At 40.6% G+C, this 21,674-nt stretch overlaps 1 protein-coding gene across 2 annotated transcripts in view; it reads right to left on the bottom strand.

Annotated features, from left to right (window-relative positions):
- The window catches only part of ZBTB46 (zinc finger and BTB domain containing 46), a 61,470-nt gene extending 47,232 nt beyond the window's left edge, over nt 1–14,238 (bottom strand). Inside the window, exons 1-2 of one of the 2 annotated variants that reach the window (XM_070941828.1) lie at nt 14,029–14,238; nt 1,537–2,506 (exon numbers count right to left, since the gene is read on the bottom strand). In XM_070941828.1, the coding sequence (XP_070797929.1) occupies nt 1,537–2,473 (937 nt within the window). In that variant the 5' untranslated portion in view covers nt 2,474–2,506; nt 14,029–14,238. Of the gene's footprint in view, nt 1–1,536; nt 2,507–12,225; nt 12,551–14,028 lie in introns of those variants that run through there. The other variant, XM_070941827.1, reaches the window with a different exon arrangement.
- Nucleotides 14,239–21,674: the final 7,436 nt, after the last annotated feature.

Here is a 21,674-nt window from a genome sequence, read left to right as displayed (position 1 = left end):
CCTAGAATGATATTTTTGTTTCAGACAGTATATGTTTCGACAATTGATGTATTTTCAAGCAATGGCAAAAAGATATATCTAAATTTGTATGGCAAGAGGAAAAAATAGTTAAATATAAAGTATTATAAGAGCCAGCTTGGTCTAGTGCAGGGGTCAGCAACCTGCGGCTCTTGAGCCACATGTGGCTCTTTCACCCCTCTGCTGTGGCTCCGTCACTCAAACTATACATCACAACCACCAATGTGTGACACCCGTTGGCACGTGATTTATTGAGTTTTTCAACCCCCAGTAGGCCAACCATAGATAAATCTAAGAAAAGAAAAGTTTCAGAAAAAAAGAGAACATTTAATTCAACTACGTATGCTAGTTTTGTGGCCGCTCAAGAAATACTCAGACACGGGAAGGGTTTTGTGGCTCCCAGTTTTTTTTTTTTTCTGTGGGGAAAGGAGTCCAAATGGCTCTTTGAGTTTTTAAGGTTGCAGACCCCTGGTCTAGTAGTTAAGGCACCAGGCTAGAAAGCATGAGAAAGCAGGACTGTGAGCATAAGTCCCACTTTAGCCATGAGAGCCAACTGTGTGATTTTGGGCCAATCACTCTCTGCCCAACCGAAGAGGAAAGTAGGAGGAGGAAAGTGTGTTTGGTATGTTTGCCACCTTGACTTACTTGTAAAAATAATAAAAGTGGGATACAAATAAATAACTAAAATAAAGAAAAGATAATTGGTCTACCGAATTTGAAATTTTATATTGCTTTTGTTGTTTGGTTTGGAAGAAAGAATGAGTGTTGCACAGAAACAAAAGATTTTAGAGTTAGAAGATTATGAACTGAATTTTGGATAGCATGGATGTTTATGGTACAATGAAGTTAAAATTGGATTTTAAAAACCATTAGATATGCCGCATTGGGAATATGGAATAAATATAAACATTCAAATGAAACCAGAACATTTCTTTTCAGGACTGATGGATATGCAGTTAAAAAAGAATCATGGAAGAGTACTTCAATGTAGGATTACTGTGGCAAGATCATTTTATGCATAAAGATGGAAAGATCCAGGACTACCCAACATGGGAGGAAATGGGTTGGTGAAACTGAGAGAACTTGATGACAAAATTGACAAAACTTGACTGGAGAAAGGTCATTACTGATATTCATCGATGACTAGAAACCCTTTATGGATTTTTTGTGTAAAAAAAAAAAGAAAATGATTTTACGACTTATTAAAAAAATTACAGAAAAAAGGGGAATAATGATATAATCTTAGAGAGGGAGGTTTGATTAGAATGACATGTATAACTGCCAGTATGAGAGGAAGATCAGAATCCAATTCTTTATTCTTTTTCATGCTTTCTGTTTTTTATTTTCTTTTATCTATCTCTTTTTCTCTTTCACGTTTATCTTTTTCTTTGAATGGACTTGTTAAATATGTAAAAACTTTTACTAAAAACTACAGTATTTAAAAACCTCTAAGGTTTTTTTTAGATAATGTATTCTGAACAGTTATAATTGCACAGAAATTGAATGAAACGTTCTTACTTGCTTCCTGATTACTGTATGGCCATCCAGGGGCAGTTAGAAAGGGTGGCACTGGTGAAGTTGTCCTGCTGTCCTCTCCAAGTTGTTGTGTGATATGGCGCACGGTATCCTTATTTTTTCTATTCTTTCTACGCCCTGTAGGCTGCCACCCATCTGTAGTTCCTTGCTCTGAGAAAGCATTTTGCATTGCACTGTCTTTGGCAGACTGCAATTCATTCCCTCCATAATGAGTGGGAGAGATCTGTTCTTCTTTGACACGCAAAGTCCCATAGGCCAAATCCGTAGACCAAAGAGACTGGGATGAAATGTCATCGTGACTATCTGATTTTGGCTCTTGATCCTCTTTTCCACAGGTGCTTCCTCCTTCATGACAGCTAGCAATAGCTGAATCTCCAGAAGAGTTTGCTGGACTTGTCCTTCGAGCCAGCCAGGGAGATATGCTCCTACCAGCTACGACAGCAGAAATCAGGGCATCCGTACTGCTGCTAGAGGAAGCCCCAAACTCATAATCAATAAGGTCGTCCGATGCATCAGACTTTATGCTTATGTCAAGAGCAGCCTTTATGAAATTGTGGCAAGCTTGCACAATCTCAGTCATTTGAAGATAGCTGGCAGCTGACATCACCTCAATAACATTCCTGCTGGTCAATGCAAGGTGTGCCGAGTACATGAAGTCAATGATTGCTTTAAAGCCCTGTGCCGTTACAATATCCAAATGAGTGACTGTGGCTTGGTCAGAGGTCTTCTGCACCTGGCAATACAATGTCTTGAAATAACGACTACTCCCAAGTAAAATATTTTTATGAGCCTTGAAAATCTTTCCTTCCACTATAATACAAACATCGCAGAGGATACCATGCTGCCTTTGTTCATTGAGTTCCTGAAGCAGATGATGATAATGGGAGGCAATCTCCATGTCTTCCTTCTGATTATTCATTTAGAAGTATTTGCACTCCCACGTCTGCACACTCTGTGAGGAAGAAAGAGAGACGTTAACACCGTTGGCACCAATGGTCATTTTTCTCTCAATGCAGACACAATGCCAAACATCATGGGGGTCATTGGTGGGAGGGAAAGGCTAAAAACCAGTATATCTGCTAAAATTCCTGTAATGATCAGCATTCTACATTAGCAAAACCATTTCAAAGGTGCATTTACCATGGGTTTGATTCAACTCTAAGAGGTAATTTCATCAACTATTATTGTTGTTTAAAAGCTGAGTTATAGGGTATTGAAATAATTACCTTAGCATTTTGTAACTATCTTTCAAATATAATTAAGAGAAGAATGAGTAGTTTTAAATTCTAAAAAGTTATAGTGTGCAAAGATCATATCAAGCTATTGCTGAAATTGTGTACAAGTAGTGTTTCTGTTTTTCCAGAGAGACAGCAGTAGCTGTCAAGAAAGCAATTGTCCTTAGACTACATCAGCAAACTATGTACTGAGAGAGCTATACATAAATTCACTTCAACCTCAGTTTATTTACATCTTCAAAATGAGTATCACAGGTGAACGATCCTTATGGTAACCAGCATAAAGTTAACGCTATCTGTTTTTTCCGTTTTATTGTTACAAATCTTAATACATTTAGTACCTCAATACAACGGTATTTGTGCAATATTGATTATATAAAGTTAACATAGAGAAAAAAGTCTCCAATCAGAGTCTTATGTATATTAAAACAATACATATACAGGTAATCCTCGAAATACAACCACAATTGAGCCCAAAATTCCTGTTGCTAAGTGAGAAAATTGTTCAGTGAATTTTGCCCCGTTCTACAATCTTCCTTGCCACAGTTGTTAAGTTAGTAACACAGTTGTTAAGGGAATCTGACTTCTCCATTGAGTTTGCTTATCAAGAAGGTCCCAAAAGGTGATCATATGATCCCCAGATCAGTGCAGCCATCATAAACATGAATCAGTTGCCAAGCATCTGAATTTTGATCATGTGGCCTTGAGGAGATGCTACAACAGCCATAAATGTGAAAAATGGTCATAAGTCACTTTTTCAGTGCCATTGTAACCTTGAACAATCACTAAACGAACTGTTGTAAGTCAAGGACTACCTGTAACAAGAAGCAAGAGTCAAGAAACATTTAAATATTCTGTTCCAACAAAAAATAAAAGGCATAGTTTGGTATTCCATCCATATGCCAAATGACCTCCAAAAAAGCTAGATCTTCAAGGGAAGGAAAAATCTCTAGTTCCAATGGATAAGAAAGTTTTCCAAAGTAATAAGAAAGTCTAAGTCCAGGCCCTTGAAGTGGGCTTAATCTCAGCAAAGGGACTCTTAACATTCTTTCTTTCTCTGGTCTTACCAAATGCTGTAGACAGATTCCACTCACAACAGGCTATCTGAGAGATACCAAGCCCCTAAGCCATATATGGCTTTAAGGCCACAACCAACACCTTCAATTGCATATGATTGCATTTGCAATCAATGCAAGTCCTCCAGAAAAGGTATTAGATAAACCTTAGTGTGTCCATAACTAGGCTGCCCCATTCCGAATCAGCTGTACAGATAGTCCTCGACTTACAACAATTCATTAAGTGACTGTTCAAAGTTACAACGGCATTGAAAACAGTGACATATGATATGACCATTTTCATGCCTAAGACCATTGCAACATCCCTGTAGTCATGTGACCGAAAGTCAGATGCTTGGCAACTGACTTATATTTATGATGGTTGCAGTGTCCCGGAGTCATGTGATCTCCTTTTGTGACCTTCTGACAAGAAAAGTCAATGGAGAAGCCAGATTCACTTAACAACCTTGTTACTAACCACTGTGGTAAGAAAGGTCGTAAAATGGGGCAAAACTCACTTAACAAATGTTTCACTTAGCAACAGAAATTTTGGACTCAATTGTGGTTGTAACTTGGGAACAACCCGTAGTTTCTGAATGATCTTTTAAAAGGCAGCCTCATGTACAGCAGGGTACAATAATCCAAATACCTTGGAGGAGAGAAGGGTAGCTATGCAGGAATCCTAGACAGACACGCACATAGTACTGTTAACTCATTTCAAATTTAGAACAAATATGTAAGTATAACCAGGCTAGTTTCCACGCTAAACACAATAAAGTGTTTAACTAGCTAAAACAGCTAACCTAATCTCTTCAAGCTCTGAGGCTCAACTGAACTGGCTTTTTCCATTCTGACTTGTAAATCCGGATACTCATCTTGACATAGTAATATGGTCTTCAAGTCAACACTGTCAGTCAAACATAAGGGAGATGGAAAAGTGACAGGCTGTTTTGAGTAACACCTTGGGAATAGACCATTGGATTCAGTGGTGAGTTGCTACTGGTTCGCCCTGGTTTGGGCGAACTGGTAGTAGCGGCAGCAGAAGGCTCCGCCTACCTGCCTGGATGTCATTAAATATGCTCTGCGCATATGAGCGAACTAGTAGCAAAGGTAAGTGAAATCCACCAGTGATTGGATTGCATCTGCAATCAGCCTTGACCCATGCCACTTGTGACTGGCTGAAGACCTCAACCTAAGAACTTTCAAGTGTTGAAACAATATCTGTAACAGACTGACATAGAGAATTCTATACTTTGAACTCATCCCTTCTTATGACTACCCAGATAAACTGGTCCTTTTACCTATGTTAGAAATGCTTTGAGACAGCTTCTTTAAAAAAATCTAAGATTATATGACTTTGAACGTTTGTGTGAGAGTTAAGAGAAGTTCTTGCTTTTTGGAATTCCATGAAATGCAACTCTGATTAGCATTCAGAATCACCTCATACAATTCTACTAGAGCAAACACGCAGTGATTTCGTATATATGAGGGATTGCTTTGACAACCTATATGCAGATCTCTCAGGAAGGCATTATAAGTAAAACTAGAGAGATTCTGGTTGATTATACTTGCCTTTGCTTAAATATTTTGTACATGTTCATACAAAGAGAACCATGAATGCATCTTCTCCTCCCCAAAACAACTTTAATAATTGAGATAGAGTACTTCGTTACTCTTAATTTTGTGATAGCTTCCTTTTAAACACATGGCTCAATTTAGATGAACGTTTTTTTGTTAATGTACTATAGTATTAAAGGCAACTCTGCTGGATCAGGCTAAAAAGCTGCCTACTGTAGCATCCTGCGCCTATAGTTCCTGTGGGAATATGTACTGTAAACAGGCCATGAAAGCAACAGTCTTTCTCTGCTATTGTTCCCCAATGACTGGCAGTCAGAGGCATGCTACCTCAGATCTGAAAGAAGCATACAAGCATCATTAATTGTATTATCCTCCATTGATTTGTTTAATCTCTTTTTAAAGCTGTCCAGCTTGGTAGCCATTGCTACATCTCAGGGAAAGTAATTCCATATGTTAACTATATTCTGTGCAAAGGATGCTCTTTTGTCTATCTTGAATCTTCTAACATTCATTTTTTTTCCACGACTCAAGTTTTTACTTCAAGATTTACCATCAGATCTTGTTTATCCTTCCAAAAGTGTTTGGGTCCAAGCCTGTCTTTCTTGCATTTAATATATTCATCTTGTCTGAAAGTATCTGTCAAGTTTTCTTCATCTGGGCCAGAATTTAGAGAGTTGATTCATTAACACATATATATATAAACCTGTCAGCTATTTCCATTTGGAATAGAGAAAATTATACAAAGCAGAGATAAGTAGTAAGAAATATGCCAAAGAAATTAAAGGCATGAGATAATAAAAGAAAATATAACTAAGAGGGTACATTTATATTGTTATCTTTCCCAATTCCTCTCCATATCTTTTTAAATCTGTAAATTATTCTTGTTTCCACTACATCTATATATCACTTCATTGACTGGCCTGGAGAAAAGGCAAGATTTAACTCTAGTAAATGAAAATTTCACTATCAGTGAGTTAATGAAAAATTAATGGGAGTGGAATATGCAGTACAGTACTGTATTCCGATCCAAACTGAGAAATATGCATATCCTCTTTAAACAGCAGCCAAAGGAACTGAAAGGAAGAGAGGAGATGCATACATCAGATCCAAACACGCTCAAGCTCATATAGTACGATTGTGTATTGCCAAAGCTACCAGTAAGAAGATTTGACAAGATTAGTAGTGGACTGAATGAATGTGTTATAGAAAGATCACCCAAAACTCATCCTATAAGGCAGCCCAAATATATTACTCTTCAAAAATATGCTATTAACAGTCAGGGCTGACATGTTGCCACTGAAAATCCAAACATCATTTGATGTCTTTTGATCTGAAGATCAGCTATGTGAAGCACAATAAAAATGATCTCAAGCCTCCACCAGTTTTAAATCAACGCAAACACGATTTTACTGTTGAGCAAGTACCACAACTACTACAGCAATACTAATCTGTGGCTGTAAGGAAAACCTATCATGCTTTTGATGTAATATAACAGCTAAAATATTTCTTCTGGACAGTTATTTGTATATATGGAAGTGAGCACAGCTGTGAATCAATGCTGGTCTAATACTACCGGTATGAATGCTATGTTTGCTACTGAAATTAGAATCTCTGCTAAAATAACGTAGGAACAATTAGACATTAATGAAAATAGTTTCTCTCAAAATCCAATAAAAATATTCCTAGATTCAATATATTATACAGGATTATAGTGCATTTTAGTTAAAATGTTAAATACATGTACATTTAAATATATTATTTCTTAAAATTATATCTCACAAGTTAAACATTACTAAAAAAAATGTGAGATTCTTCTCAAGACCTCTTACTCTATTCATGAGAATTATGCCAGAATTTATTAGGCCAGCAGAGTCTTGAGGGGATGATTATAAATTATACTAAACCACAATACTTATTTTTCTTAAAACATGTAAACCATCTGAATGATTCCTTTGTTTTTCTACCAAGGATGCAAGAAAGAGATAAAAGAAAGCAAAAAATCTTATTTATGTTCAAAAAATCTTATTTATGTTGTAAGCATATGGAGGGAGGGGAGAGAAAACAAACAAACAATAGCGAAGAAAATAACTGTAACCTCTGAGTGTACATTATTTAAGTGGAATCTGACTGGAATTAACACTTCACAATAAGCAAGACATTTTTAAATTGCTGATGCTATGGTTGAAGAAACCATAGCATCCTGGATAACCCATAATGCTAAATCAGTGAATAAATTTACAAAATAACGAAGGGTTAGTATAATGTATGACTTTTACCAATGCTGCAGCATAGAATAAATGAGATTCTTCCTAGATCCTTCCATCTATCCATGACTTCCCAGGTTAGAATCCTATTTCAATTTCTTCAAATTCATTTATATTTCTGAAAATACTCAGAACCCAGAAGGTGAAAATACATCCCTCATGTACAATACATAGGTGCTGTCAGTTTGGTTCTACAGGTACTCCTCGACTTACGACCATACATTTAGTGACTGTTTGAAGTTACAACAGCACTGAAAAAAGTGTTTTTTACACTTACGACCCGTTGCAGCATCTCCATGGTCACGTACTGTAATCAAAACTTGGACACTTGGAACCTGGCTCATATTTATGACGGTTGCAGTGTCCTGGGGTCATGTGATCCCCTTTGGCAACCTTCTGGCAAGCAAAGTCAATGGGGGAAAACTTAACTTAACAACCAGGTAACTAACTTAACAAGTGCAGTGATTCACTTAGCGACTGTGGCAAAGAAGATCATAAAATGGGGTAAAATTCACTTACCTGTTTTGCTTAGCAATAGAAATTTTGGGTTCAGTTGGGATCATAAATTAAGGACTACCTGTTCAAGAATATACACCTGAAGAATTATTTTATAATATATGTGCATATATGACTAGTTAGTACCGTGATGGCAAACCTATGGCACGGGTGCCAAAGGTGGCACACAGCACCCTCTCTGTTGGCACGCGAGCTGTTGCCCCAGTTCAGCTCTGCTGCACATGTGCGCACGCCTCCCGCTGGCCAGCTGGTCTTTGGGTCTCTGCGGAGCACATGCACGGGGGCTGCGTGCAGCAGAGCTGAACTGGAGTGACAGCTCGTGTGCCATCAGAGAGGGCGCTGCATGCCACCTCTGGCATGCATGCCATAGGTTTGCCATCACGTCCTAGAAGTTCATGCTGGCTGGAGAATTCTGGAAATGGAAATTCACACATCTGGAGGATAGCCATGTTAAGAAGGCATAAAGGTATCCAGTTCTTTAACCTTCCATAACATTATAGTTAGTCCTCAACTTACAACCACAATTGAGCCCAACATTTATGTTGTTAAGTAAGACACTGGTTAAGTAAATTTTGCCCCATTTTACGATCTTTCTTGCCACAAGTTGTTAAGTGAATCATTGCAGGTGATAAGTTAGTAACACGATTGTTAAGTGAATCTGGCTTTCCCATAGACATTGCTTGTCAGAAGATTACATGACCCTGGGATACTGCAACCATCATAACTATGAGTCAGTTGCCAAGTATCTGAATATTCACATGACCATGGGGATGTTGCAACAGTCATGTGAAAAATGGTCATAAGTTACTTTTTTCAGTGCTATTGTAACTTCAAACAGTCATTAAATAAACTGTTGTAAGTCAAGGACTACCTGTATATCTTCCTTTGTATACTTCTGCCTATTTTGACTGCTTTCCTCTAAATTCATTTTTCTACCCTCTTGTTAAAATGCAATACCCCAGATCTTGATCTAATATTTCAGATAAGCCTGAATAAAATAGAATGATTACTTCCAATGCATTGTACTGTGATTGTTTTATTGTGCCATATATCACACCAGGGTTTTTCCTTTTTGTAGTGGCATATTGTCTATTCATGTTTAGTTTTCAATTGTGATAAACAACAATATCATTTTTTTCAAGTATATGGCTTTCAAGATACATATCTATGTCCTAGATCCCATTTTAACAATTCTAATGCTAAATTTCTCAATATTTCTAATTTATTTTATGTTATGTTTTATGTTATTTTATGTTCCCAGTTTTCATTCTAACAAAATTATTTACATTTTATTTTCTTTAACTACGATAATACTTGTCCATTCTGGCTTTGCCATCTGCAAAACTGAATACAATTCACTTGATCACTATCACTAACAAATGTGATAAAAATCATAAAACTCTGAATTGAGGATTACACTTCTATAAACACTTGCTGGCTGGATTCATGCAATGTCCTGGTTTTATTATAGCCCATATATTTTTATGCACTATCTATGGCTTAACTATATATTATATGATCCCATTGTCTTGTTTTCTATAACATAAGACATGGTTAGCAGATACAAAGATTAAGTTCACATGAAACAGATTATGGGAACTAGATCTTTGAATACAGTATTGTTTTTCAAGATATGCATATGTTGCAAGCTAAAATATTTTAATCCTTTTATTAAAATAAAAATAATCTATATAGAGTACTTACAAATCAATGAACTAACAATCTGTTTTTAAAACAAATGTAGAATAATTAAACTGGCAAGATATATTCTTAAGAATGTTAGCTTTTAGTACTACTGCAACATTGAAAGTTTAGCTTTAAATTTTTAATTTGCACTGTTACTATTTGAAAAAAGGCTTAAAACAGTTGAACTAACAGATTTTGTGAGAATAACCTTTAACCAACTGGTATATTACTACAGGAAGTTTAATTATAGTCTACTAAACCTGTTATGGTCTTCTATATAGAAATAATTAGTAATTGAGGGAATTATGAATGTAAAGGATAATTAACAGGAGATAAAGGGACAGATAAAGGAAGGTTTAAAGATTTTAACTAAGAGGTTTCATCCTTTTATTAACCAATTAAATTAAAAATATAGCCAAAATAATAGCCAAAATTACTTTTACACAATAAGTTAGAATGAGATAAATTATATGTAAGTGTGTGCAATCTTTTATTAATAAGAACAATACAAGAAAGTGAGGTATTATTGAAAGGGGTTCACATAAGGTTGAAAATGAAATTTCCTTGTGGAGTATAGCCCTCTCATATCAAAGCTAGCTTCTTTTTACTTAGTAAAGTACTATCCTAGCTTCCCCACAAAAAGTGTGCCAACGTTGTATTATAAAATTATTCAAGCCTTTCTTTTAGATACATCACCTGGAAAAAACCTAATTACTACTATAAAACTACCCTAAAATTACCAGCTATAGGGACAATATGGCCCATTTCCTTTTCCTCCCTTATATTTTAAAATCTGACCTGTATATTCCACATCAATTACTAAAATGTTTATCTAATTACTAAATACTACCTTCTTGAAAACATCAAATAAATTGGATCAGTTTTTAGAAGAGTTGTATATGATATATCACAACCTTAAGTAAACCCTTTCTATTAGAACAAATTTCAATCAGTGATCTAATTTACCAACAGCAAAATTAGTATTTCATCAGAGTAAATGACAGCCACAATTAGTGCTGAGGCTGATACCGTAAATGTAGCACAAGTTCTAAATCAAGACAGAAATATTTTACAGAATGCAATCTGTCATGTGATAGTTAAGTGATAATTGTTCATTACATAAATTAAAACTGTAAATAAGGAGTCCTTGATGCTCCACTGTTCAACCCTGAGCTACATATATTTTCTTCTATTGAAACTATAAAGTCCAGACATGTACATATGTACTGTATCACAAAGATTTCAAAAATGAATTTGACTAGTATGGTAGTAGCTTATTCAACTGCTATAAAATAATTCCCAATCAATAAAACAGAATTGGCTGTCCAATATTATTTGTGAAATATGCTATAATTATTAAAAGTAATCCAAAACAGCCAAAGTTTTCAATACGCATGGGAAAAAAACTCTTCTGTGAATTGAAGATTTGTGTCTCATTTTTAAAATCAAAAGTTTTGCTCTTTGGACAAAGCCTTTTATAATGGAAGCAATACCCCACACATATATCCAATAGATGCATAGATGGATGGACAGATAGATGGATAGACAGATAGATATTACTGCTTTATGATATATACAAGCATTTCAGCTCAGTACAGGTACTTTCAACAGCACCACTTGCTATAATATCCTTTTCATAATATCATGAAACAAAGCTGATAATCCTCTCAGTACTTTATGTCAAACGAATTCAAGAAACTGAAGATAGGGAGAAAACTCAAGAATGGAACTGTTCTTGCATACACATTTCTTGTCCTAAATTAAATATATACAGTATATCACTTAGGTTAAGTACTCAGTTTCTCAATTTATTCCAGTTAATCCACCTTCCACTGTTTATACCACAAGAACACTTCATTATGCTTTATTTGTCATCAGGGATTTCCCTATAAAAGGCCACTTACATTACATCTATGGAACAAACCTAGCTATTTACACATACAAAAAGAAAACACTAACTTTACTGCCTTTTTCTATTCTTTTTTAAAAAGAAGCCTATAATTTCTTCTTTCCTCTACTAATGATTCTTTAAGGACAGCCGTTCCATTAAAAGGTCCTTACCTGCCTATATTTTCAAAGCGGTCCCTTAAGTTGTTGAAAACATTTTGAACAACTTCCAGAACTATAAGGTAACTAACATTCTGAGGCTGGGTTTCAAGGTATGGGGGTGACTTTCAATGTTTACGGTCTGCAATTAAAATGGAGGCAAAGACCAGGCGAACCGTGCCTGGCTTTAGGGAAAGAGACAATAACCCCAAACAGAACCGGCATGGCTTTTAGAGAGACAGAAAGAGAAAGCAGAAAGTGGGAAAACATACGTTTCATCAACATTATTACCTCATTCCCCTTTTTTTTTCTTTTCTCCCAAGCAGTTTGGTGTCACTCTATCCTCTCCCCTTCTCTGTCTTGAGTAAACTCTTGGTCCAACTTGCACAGATGCTTAATTTTTAAAAAGTTTTTTTATATATATAAATTAAATATCTCTTTTATCAGCCCAGCCAGGCCAGGGTGGTTGGTCCTCTTTGGCGAAGTGGCGCTGCTGTGAAAATGCCCCCTTGTCTCCCTCCTCTCCACTCCCTCCAGCTGGGTGTTGACGCAGCAGAAATTACCAGCTGGAAAATTCCCCTTTTGGAGGTGGGGGGGAGGGGAAGGGGAGCAGCAGGAGGGGGTTAACCCCCTGCCAGTCAGTCTCTGCCGGCCCTCAGCCCTCCCACCCCTTCAGCCCCCCAGCCCCAAATAAGGCAAGTGCGTCCAGGGGCGAAAGGAGAGCAGAGGCGCCCCCCTGCCCCATTTGAAGGAAGGGGGGGGAATCATCTCCTCTCTCATCTCCCCCCTCCCCACTAACCTTCAGGATATTCAAGGTGGCTTCTCTCCCCCACATCAACCTCAGGGGGCGAATAATTGGGGGTGTATCTGCTCTCTCTCTCTCTCACCCCTCCCATCTTCCTTCAGAACAGCCAGCAAGGTGGCCTCTCCCCACACTTCAGCCTCAGGGGCATTGGGGGTAGGCTCCTCTTTCACCCCCCCAAACTCCTCTCAGAATAGCTGTCAAGGTGGCCTCTTTACCCACTCCCCTCCCACTTCAGGGGACGCACCTCCCTCTCTCTTTCACCCCCACCCCCCCAAACTCCCCTCAGAATAGCCCTCAAGGTGGCCTCCCCCCTCCTTAGTTTCAGGGAGCCCTAGGATGGGAGGGGAAATCTCCTTTTTCACACACCCCCCATCTTCCCTCAGAATAGCCCTCAAGGTGGCCTCTTCAACCATCCACCACCCCCACCTCAAGGGGCTATTGGGGGTGTCCTTTCTTTCACCCTCCCCCAATTTCCCCTCAGAGTAGCCCTCAAGGTGGCCTCTCTCTCTTCCCCCCCCCTCAGCCTCAGGGAGCACTTGGGGGGGGTCTCCTCTGTCTCTCACCCCCCCATATCCCCTCAGAACAGCCCTCAAGGTGGTCTTTTCAAAAAAAAAACCCTCCAGCCTCAAGGGGCTACTGGGGTGGGGGCGTCTCCTCTTCATTTCCCCTCAGAGTAGCCCTCAAGGTGGTCTCTCTCTCTCTCTTCCCCCCCCACAGCCTCAGGGAGCGCTTGGGGGGGTCTCCTCTGTCTGTCACCCCCAATAGCCCCTCAGAACAGCCCTCAAGGTGGCCTTTTCAAACCCCCCCACCTCCAGCCACAAGGGGCTACTGGGGTGGGGGCGTCTTCTCTCTCTTTCACCCCCATTTCCCCTCAGAGTAGCCCTCAAGGTGGTCTCTCTTTCTCTCTCTACACCCCCGCTCAGCTTCAGGGAGCGCTTGGGGGGGCCTCTCTCCCTCTCTCTCTTAACTTCCCCCCCTCTCCTCTTTTCAGCCAGCAAGGTGGCTGTCCCCCCACCCCTCACATCTCCCCTCAGCCTCAGGGGGGCTCTGGAGGGGTGGGCAAGAGAGGGGGGATTCACCTTGAACCACGCCGGGGAGGGGGAAACGTGAGAGGGGAGAGGAAGGGGCGCCTCCGTCCCTCGCGGGCACTGAGGGGGCAACACTTCTCCGGGCAGAGACAGTCCCCTTCCCCTCCCCCACACAGGGCGCCCCCCCCTTCCTTTCCCACCCCCCCCCCCTTCCGCGAGGGAAGTTGCCAAGTTGCGAGCGGCTTTCGGGCCTCAGCTTACCTGAGGGGGCAGCGGCCACTCGCTCTCGCCGCGCTCCCCCTCACGGGGCTGGGGGGGGGGGGAAGGGGAGCCGCGCGGAGAGAGGGGGGGGGAACCTCCGGAGCGCGTTCCCGCCTCCTCCTCCTCCTTTTTTTTTTTTTGGCCTCTCTTCGCCCCCCCCTCCCACCCCCCAGGAGAGGGGGGAGGGGCGCGCGCGCGCTCTCCTGCCTCCTCACCCAACTTGGCCGGAGGGGGGGAGGGGCCATGCCCGAGCCCGGTAGAGCCGGCAAAGGCAAGGAAAAGAAGGAGGCGGGGCCGGCCGGCGCTTTAAAAAAAAAAAAAGAAGCAGGCGATGTCGCCCCTGATTGGGTAAGAGAGGGACCCCTGTCTCCTTAAGCCACGCCCCGATGGAGCCTCGCGCGTCTGTTTCTCCTCGAGAGAGAGAGGTGGGAGTGCAACTGTCAAGCGGCCGGACCTGAGGGGCGCTGAGCATGATGGGATAGTGATAGTGAGAGAGAGAGAGCAACCCTGTCAAGATTGTTGCCAAGGGCAAGCGGAGGTTTCCGTTGTCCTGGCAACGGTCAGGGCCTTTCCTGCCCTCGAAGGAGGGAGAAGCGGCGGGAGGGAGGCGGGCTCCGCGGACAGGGAAGGAAGGTTCACACGCGCTGGTGCGCTGCCCTCGCCCCGAAGTGCCGTTTTCGGGGGAGGTGGGGGGACGGGGACCCTAGAAGCCACTTGCATTCCAGACCCAGGAAGGTTCCCACAGGTGTTCCTAGCGCTCAGGACCTCCAAAGGAATAGAATGGAATAAGGAGAATGGAATGGAATGGAATGGAATGGAATAGAATAGAATAGAATAGAATAGAATAGAATAGAATAGAATAGAATAGAATAGAAAATGGAATGGAATAGGGAATAGAATAGAATAGAATAGAATAGAATAGAATAGAATAGAATAGAATAGAATAGAATAGAAAATGGAATGGAATAGATTAGAAAATGGAATGGAATAGAGAATAGAATAGAATAGAATAGAATAGAATAGAATAGAATAGAATAGAATAGAATAGAATAGAAAATGGAATGGAATAGGGAATAGAATAGAATAGAATAGAATAGAATAGAATAGAATAGGGAATGGAATAGGGAATAGAATAGAATATAATAGAAAGTGGAATGGAATAAAGAATAGAATAGAATAGAATAGAATAGAATAGAATAGAATAGAATAGGGAATGGAATGGAATGGAATAGAATAGAATAGAATAGAATAGAATAGAATAGAATAGAATAGAGAATAGAATAGAATAGAATAGAATAGAATAGAATAGAATAGAATAGAATAGAATAGAATAGAATAACAGAGTTAGAAGGGACCTTGGAGGTCTTCTAGTCCAGCCCCCAGCTCAAGCAGGAGAACCTATACTATGCACAGGGTTCACACGACACTCTGGGCTGATAGGAAGCTGGGCAAATTATGGGTTCCGGGTGTCTGGGACAATACAGGTAAGTCCTCAACTTAGCAGCAGTTCGTTTAGTGACCATTCCAAGTTACAAAGTCGAGGACTACCTTGTACTCCTGTGACCTTGGGACTCGATGACCTTTCCATTTCAGAAAACAGATCAGGATAACAGTCGGAAGGGACCTTGGAGGCCTTCTAGTCCAACTCGCTGCTCAAGCAGGAGACCCTACAAAACCCTTTCAGACAAATGGCTGAACTTCTCCGCACCACCAGGACTTGCTGATAAGGTACAGGTAGTGCTCAATTTACAACAGTTGGTTTAGTCACGGCTCAAAGTTACAACAGCACTGAAAAAAAAAGTATGACTGCTTTTCAGAAGTACGACCTTTGAAGCATCCCCATGGTCAAGTGATCAAAATTCACATGCTTGGCAAGGGGTTCATACTTATGACCGTTGCTGTGTCCCAAGGTCACGGGATCCCCTTTTGCGACCTTCTAACAAGCAGAGTCCATGGGGAAGACAGACTTGCTTCACAACCGGGTTACTAACTTATCAACTGCAGTGATTCACTTAACAACGGTGGCAAGAAAGGTCGTATATGAGGCAAAACTCACTTAAGAAATGTCCCGCTTAACAACAGAAATTTTGGACTCCATTGTGATCCTAAGTCGAGGACCACCTGTACTAAGCCACCACTCACTGAATTATCCCTTTGGCAGAGTCGCTACAATGCTCGGTTTTCGTTTAGGATCCAGGCACCCTGAGCCACAAACTCACTAGCCACTATTTTTTTAGCTTGCATTGATTTGTTTGCACATATTTTCTTTGCACACATACATACCATTTTGCACATCCATACAAACAACCCTTCTGAGCCTTGTGTTGCAGCGTGGGCTGCTTCCGTGTCTGTTTAAGCTAATTGGATTAATTCGGTAAACTGTGGTTAATGATGTGCTAGTGCGTGGCGCAAGCAGAGATCTGCTAGAATGACATCCAGTCATGCAATATTTTATTATTGGAAAGAAGTAAAGTGAGTCAATGAAAAATGATTAAACAATAGCCCCCCTCATGCATTGTGACGATTCAAGCTGACAATCCAAGACAATGCCTGACGATCCAAGCTGAGTTGCCTGATCGTCAGAAGCTTTTTTTCTTTTAAAAGCCTCTGACGATCCAAGCTGAAAAGCCTCTGACGATCCAAGCTGAGTTGCCTGATCGTCAGAAGCTTTTTTTCTTTTAAAAGCCTCTGACGATCCAAGCTGAGTTGCCTGATCGTCAGAAGCTTTTTTTCTTTTAAAAGCCTCTGACGATCCAAGCTGAGTTGCCTGATCGTCAGAAGCTTTTTTTCTTTTAAAAGCCTCTGACGATCTAAGCTGAGTTGCCTGATCGTCAGAAGCTTTTTTTCTTTTAAAAGCCTCTGACGATCCAAGCTGAGTTGCCTGATCGTCAGAAGCTTTTTTTCTTTTAAAAGCCTCTGACGATCCAAGCTGAGTTGCCTGATCGTCAGAAGCTTTTTTTCTTTTAAAAGCCTCTGACGATCCAAGCTGAGTTGCCTGATCGGCAGAGTCATTTAAAAGAAAAAAAGTCTCTTGACGATCAGGCCACTCAGCTGGGATTGTCAGAGCCTTTTGAAAACATTTTTTTACAACCTCTTCGCCAAAGAGGTTGTAGAAAAAATGGTTTTAAAAGTTTTTTAAAAATTGGCCACGCCCACCCAGTCACATTACCCCCCGCCCACCAAGCCACACCCACAGAACCGGTAGTAACAAATTTTAGATTTCACCACTGACTCAAATTGTGGGAGACCCACATTGCACACAACTGGGGCTAACAGATTTGGGTTGCAAAAATCCAAATGACTACCAACAGTGGCTAAATGAGAAAAAATTGGTGCTTTTGAGTTCCAGATCTGATAGTTTTAACATTTACAGTTATTTGCAGTGTCCCGTGGTCATGGTTTATAACTTTTTTTGCTGTAACCCGGTTCTCGGCTTACAACAGTTTGCTTAGTGACTGCTGGACGTTGTTTACACACTTATGACCATTGCAGAATCCCCAGGGTCACGTCATTTACATTCGTATGCTTGACAACCAACTCACATATACGACGGTTGCGATGTGCCGGAGTCACGTGATCCCCTTTTGCGACCTTCTGACCAGCAATGTCCATGGGGAAACCAGATTCACTTAATAACTTAACAACTGCAGTGATTCACTTAACAAATGTGTCAAGAAAAGTCATAAAATGAGGCAAAGCTCACTTAACAAAGGTCTCACTTAGCAACATAAATTTTGGGCACAATTGAGGTGGTAAATTGAGGACTACCTGTAATTGCTTATGGTTTCTAACAGAAGCACCCATTATGAACAACGGGTTCACATAATGACTGCAGTGCTTGTTTAATGGCCATGGCATTTGCTTTGTAGGTGCCTTGTTAGCTGAACAACTCCCATGAAAAATGTCATTAAAATCAAGTCAGTCACGTTAATGACCAGCATAACGTATGAGAGGCTCAATTTGTTCTGCCCCAGCTACGGATCCCAAAGAACACAGCACATACAAAATTTGTACAAAACTTAATTTACTAAAATAACTCAGTCTTTTTCAAAACAAAGGCTGTTACATAAACTTTCTTAACAGCCTACAAGAAACCAAAGATAAAGTAATCACAATCTTACGAAGATTGGCAGAAAGCCCAGAAACAATGTGCAGAGAATCCAGACGCGAAATAGAGTGAACTAAAGTTGTTCCCTACAATTTGCTTCAGTTGGCGTTCCTCCTTAAATAGGCTAAGGGAGTGGCCAGTTAGCCCCAAGCCTTACTCTCGAGGAGACCTCCTCCTAAGGAGCCACTCCTGTCTTTTGGCAGCTCTGTGCGCCCATGCATCAAGAAGAGGCTCCTCCTCTTCTCCTCTTCACTTAAAGGAGCCTCTGGAGGTTCTGAAGGCCCTGGCTGAATCCCTGCCTCTGGCACCACATCTTCTCCAGCCTCTTCACTGTCCAACTCAAACGCCAGCTGCACAGGCTGCTGGCACAGCACCACACCAGCCTCCTCACTGTCTGAATCAGCTACATTCCGCACAGGCCGCTGACGGGCCACAACACAATTAAATCTCTAAATGGAGGACTACCTGTACAGTTTACAGGTAGTCCTCGACTTACAACAGTTCTCTTAGTGACCGTTCAAAGTTCCCACAGCTCTGGAAAAAATGACATGACAATTTTTCACAGTTATGACCTTTGCAGCATCCCTATGGTCATGTGATCAACATTCAGACTCTTGGGAACTGATTCATACTTATGACGGTTGCAGAGTCCCAAGGTCATGTGATCCCCTTTTACGACCTTCTGACAAGCAAAGTCAATGGTGAAGCCAGATTCACTTAACAGCCGGGTTACTAGCTTAATAACTGCAGTGATTCACTTATCAACTGAGGAAAGAAAGGTCTTAATATCAGGCAGAACTCACTTAACAAATGTCTCACTTAACAGAAATGTTGGGCTCAATTGTGGTTGTAAGTGGAGGACTGCCTTTCCAGTTTCTGGACAACAAAATCCAGGTGTATACTAGATGGCAGTACAGAGAAAGAGGAAACTACCTCTTTGCTGACATCTAGTGGCCAAATATTTTTTTACATCTTGAATATTGCAAGGTAATCTATATGGAGGGATGGAAAAAAAGATGAATGCAGGTAGTCCTTGAATTATAACCAGAATTTTTGTCACTAAGCTATTGAGTGAGTTTTGCATCATTGTACAACTTTTCTTGCCACAGTTGAGTCAGCTGGCTGGAGGAATTCTGGGAGATGAAGTCCACACATCTTAAAAGTAGCCAAAACTGCATGGCTGGCTGGAGGAATTCTGGGAGTTTGTTTATTTATTTATTTATTTATTTATTTATTTATTTATTTATTTATTTATTTATTTATTTATTTATTGAATTTCTATACCGCCCTTCTCCCAAAGGACTCAGGGCGGTGAACAGATTAAGATTTCATATACATATAATAATTTTTTTATTTTATTTTTTTATAAACAGTAAATAATAAATTGAGTCAACTTGGTGTATTTGCTAAGACCTTGGCATAGAATTTAGATGTTTATGCTAGCCCTGCTTGTTGAAACAGAAAGGTCTTCAGGGCACATCGGAAAGTGCGAAGATCTGGAATTATTCGTATTCCAGGGGGTATTTTGTTCCAAAGAGTAGGTGCCCCCACAGAGAAGGCTCTCTCCCTTGGAACTACTAGACGACATTGTTTTAATGATGGTACTATGAGTAGGCCTACTCTGTGAGAGCGTATTGGTTGGTGGGAGGTTATCGGTTGCAGCAGGTGGTCTCGTAAGTACTCAGGTCCTAAGCCATGGAGCACTTTAAAGGTAAGAACCAACAGCTTGAAGCGTACTCGGAAGGCCACCGGAAGCCAGTGCAGCTCGCGTAGAAGAGGTGTTACATGTGAGCGCCATGTTGCTCCCATAATTACTCGCGCGGCCGCATTCTGGACCAGTTGGAGCTTCTGGGTGCACTTCAAGGGGAGCCCCATGTAGAGAGCATTGCAGTAGTCAAGTCGGGAAATGATGAGGGCTTGAGTGACTGTGCGTAATGAGTCCCGGTCTAGAAAGGGACGCAATTGGCGAATCAGGCGAACCTGATAGAAAGCTCCTCTGGCCACGGCTGTTATATGATCTTCTAAAGACAGTCGTGCATCCAGCAGGATGCCTAAATTGCGAGCTTTCTCAGCGGGGGTCGAAGTTGAAGTCCACACAGCTTAAAAGTAGCCTACCTGCATGGCTGGCTGGAGGAATTCTGGGAGTTGAAGTCCCCACATCTGAAAGTTTGCTGAGGCTGAGAAACACTGCACAAAGGTATCCTCATTCCAGCTGCTTATGACTCCAAATAGTCTTTGATACTCCTCCTGAATTCTTGTAATGCCCTTTGCGATCTTTGACTTCAGGCATTCATGCTGTATTTCCCACCCTCCAAAATTATTTTCCCCTCCTCCTCTTCCTCCTCCTCCTCCTCCTCCGTCTCCATCTCCGGAAGGAAAATGTTATATTTATTTAGCTGGCAGGGTTCAATCCCCTGCCAGGTACAGCAGCTGCAACCCAGCTTCTGACTCACAATTCCCCCAAGTACACAGGCCAGACCAAGGCAGCCAGAATCTCCTGGGGTAGGAGGGCGTTCTTGGGGAGGACTCAAAAAATGTAAGAATCTTCCCCCCCTCCCCATCTTAAAAATCCGGGAAGGTTTCACCTCTGCCACTTCTGGACACTCTCTGAGGTCCCTGTTCTTCCCTTTGGCAGATTGTTTTGCACCCAAGCAGCTGGTCAGGAAAAGGGAATGCTGGATCTGCATTTCGCATCTGCGTTTGGCCCCAGATTTGAGACGGCTTCTCAAATAACACCACCTCTCACCAGAACGGGAGGTTATGTTTTTTCAGGCAGCGTGGTTCATCTGAGCCGGGGCGAGCATCTTTTGGTCCTGTTCACACATACAATCATCCAGGTGCCAGGAATGCAGAATGTGTGAACTCTCTTAGCCCAGCTCTTCTCAAATATTTTGATCTCTGGACCCCTTTGCCTACTTAAAAACCACTGAGGACCCCAAAGAGCTTATGAATGTAATATTATATTATATTTATTATATTATATTATATTATATTATATTATATTATATTATATTATATTATATTAATTATATTATATTATATTATATTATTATATTATATTATATTATATTATTACATTATATTATATTACATTACATTACATTATACTATACTATATCATATCTTATAATAATTATATCATATATCATATATTTCATATCATATATTATCATATATAATATATATATATGTATAATTATATTGAATCACCTTATTGGGGAGTTGAGTGGTATACACAGGTAATCTTTGATTTACAACTATTCACTTAGTGACCGTTCGAAGTTACAACGAGAAAAAACGTTTTTCACACTTACAACCGTTACAGCATCCCTATGGTCATATGATCAAAATTCAGACGCTTGACAACTGACTGACTCATATTTATGACGGTTGCAGTGTCCTGGGGTCACGTGATCCTCTTTTGGCAAGCTGCTGACCAGTAAAGTCAATGGCGGAAAGCCAGATTCACTTAACAACCGTGTTACTAATTTAACAACGACAGTGATTCACTTGAGAACTGTGGCAAGAAAGTTCGTTA

This window comes from Pituophis catenifer, unplaced genomic scaffold (assembly GCF_029215685.1).
Source record: "Pituophis catenifer annectens isolate HBS135680 unplaced genomic scaffold, rPitCat1.0.hap2 SCAF_3, whole genome shotgun sequence".
NCBI lineage: Eukaryota > Metazoa > Chordata > Lepidosauria > Squamata > Colubridae > Pituophis > Pituophis catenifer.
This window is presented reverse-complemented; position numbering and strand designations above follow the sequence as displayed.